Below are 1,355 nucleotides of genomic sequence, written 5' to 3'. Positions count from 1 at the left end.
TAGCAATCATGTTATCATCATATTCTTGTTCTTATTAACCCCTATTATACTACAGGAGTATTACTTTACTATTATCATCATCATCTCATGGTGACTCCAGTCCACAGATCCAAGAGTAGAAGGTATAGCAGCAGCAGAAGTAGTAGTAGAGATAGTAGGATAGTAGGAAAGGGTGGTAGTTACGCGAGTGATGATAAAAGGAAGATCTTATCAAACAGTAGTAGAGATATAGACTAATACGATCAGCTGTTAGTACATTGCTGTTTTTCGTCATTATTATCAGGGAAGGAGGGAACGTCATCATCAGCTACTGCAACTACCACTGTTATGTTACATGTATCCAATCTCACACGTAATATCAATGAGGATCATCTATATGAGATTTTTGGTAGTAACTGTATTAATAATGATACATATGAGTAGTACTACTGTTCTATTATTGTTAATAGGTACTTTTGCTGAAGTTATTGATGTTCATCTTGCTATAGATGATAAAGTTAATCTCCCTAAAGGATATGCTCATATTACATTACCAAATAAAGAGGCCGCTAAGGATGCTATATATCATCTTCATCATGCTCAGATAGATGGCAATATTATTAATGTAGTAGTAGTAGTAATGTATTAATCTCGCTGCTACTACTACTATCATCATTAGATCCGATTCGCACATAAGAGTGGTGAGAATACCAACAATGTTGTTGTTGTTGATGCTGCCATTAGGAGAGGCGTCCGAGATGATGATGACGATTCAGGTGAATTATGATCATATCCTCCTAGCCCATCGACTTCCATTGGTCGACACTTATAAGGTTCAGATATGAAAGTAGATGAAGAGAGTCGGAGACATGAGAGGAGTAGGAGTAGGAGAAGACCATCATCATCGTCATCATCATCATCAACATCCTCCCCTCCGTCATCACGACCTCGAGACAATCACAACAGAACATCTAGTCGTCGTAAAGATCGTAGTAGAAGTAGATCTGCTGCTGCTCCTGCTGCTGCTGCTAGCGGCGGCGGCGAATATAATGATGATGAGAATAGAGGCAGTAGTAGTAGTAGGAGGAGGAGAGGGTCGAGTCTTGAGAGGAGACGTGACAGGAGGTCATCATCATCATCAGGGGAAGAGCGTCATCATCATTATCATCATTCTAGTCGAGAGCTTCAGAAAGATTCAAGAGATCAAAGAGATGAGGATCTAATGAACGATGATAGTAATAGGAATGATAACCATAATCATCAACGAGAGTCACAGGTAATAATATTTATAGCTCCTAGGTATAGTGATATTATTATCAGGTGGGACCGAGACACCGTTACAAACCTAATAGTAGTCATCATCATCATATTATGTG

At 39.0% G+C, this 1,355-nt stretch overlaps 2 protein-coding genes across 2 annotated transcripts; both read left to right on the top strand.

Annotated features, from left to right (window-relative positions):
• Positions 1-327: 327 nt before the first annotated feature.
• Positions 328-824, top strand: Pmar_PMAR004670 (ribonucleic acid binding protein S1, putative; the record flags this gene model as incomplete). Its single annotated transcript, XM_002775736.1, has 4 exons — positions 328-388; positions 450-604; positions 659-755; positions 781-824. The coding sequence occupies 4 exons, from the start codon at positions 328-330 to the stop codon at positions 822-824; spliced, it is 357 nt and encodes a 118-aa protein (XP_002775782.1).
• Positions 825-830: 6 nt separating this feature from the next.
• Positions 831-1,202, top strand: Pmar_PMAR004669 (hypothetical protein; the record flags this gene model as incomplete). Its single annotated transcript, XM_002775735.1, has 1 exon — positions 831-1,202. The coding sequence occupies one exon, from the start codon at positions 831-833 to the stop codon at positions 1,200-1,202; it is 372 nt and encodes a 123-aa protein (XP_002775781.1).
• Positions 1,203-1,355: the final 153 nt, after the last annotated feature.

Source organism: Perkinsus marinus (genome assembly GCF_000006405.1).
Source record: "Perkinsus marinus ATCC 50983 genomic scaffold scf_1104296955376, whole genome shotgun sequence".
Taxonomy (NCBI): domain Eukaryota; phylum Perkinsozoa; order Perkinsida; family Perkinsidae; genus Perkinsus; species Perkinsus marinus.
The sequence above is the reverse complement of the archived record's forward strand: the minus strand, read 5'-3'. Positions and strand labels throughout refer to the sequence as shown.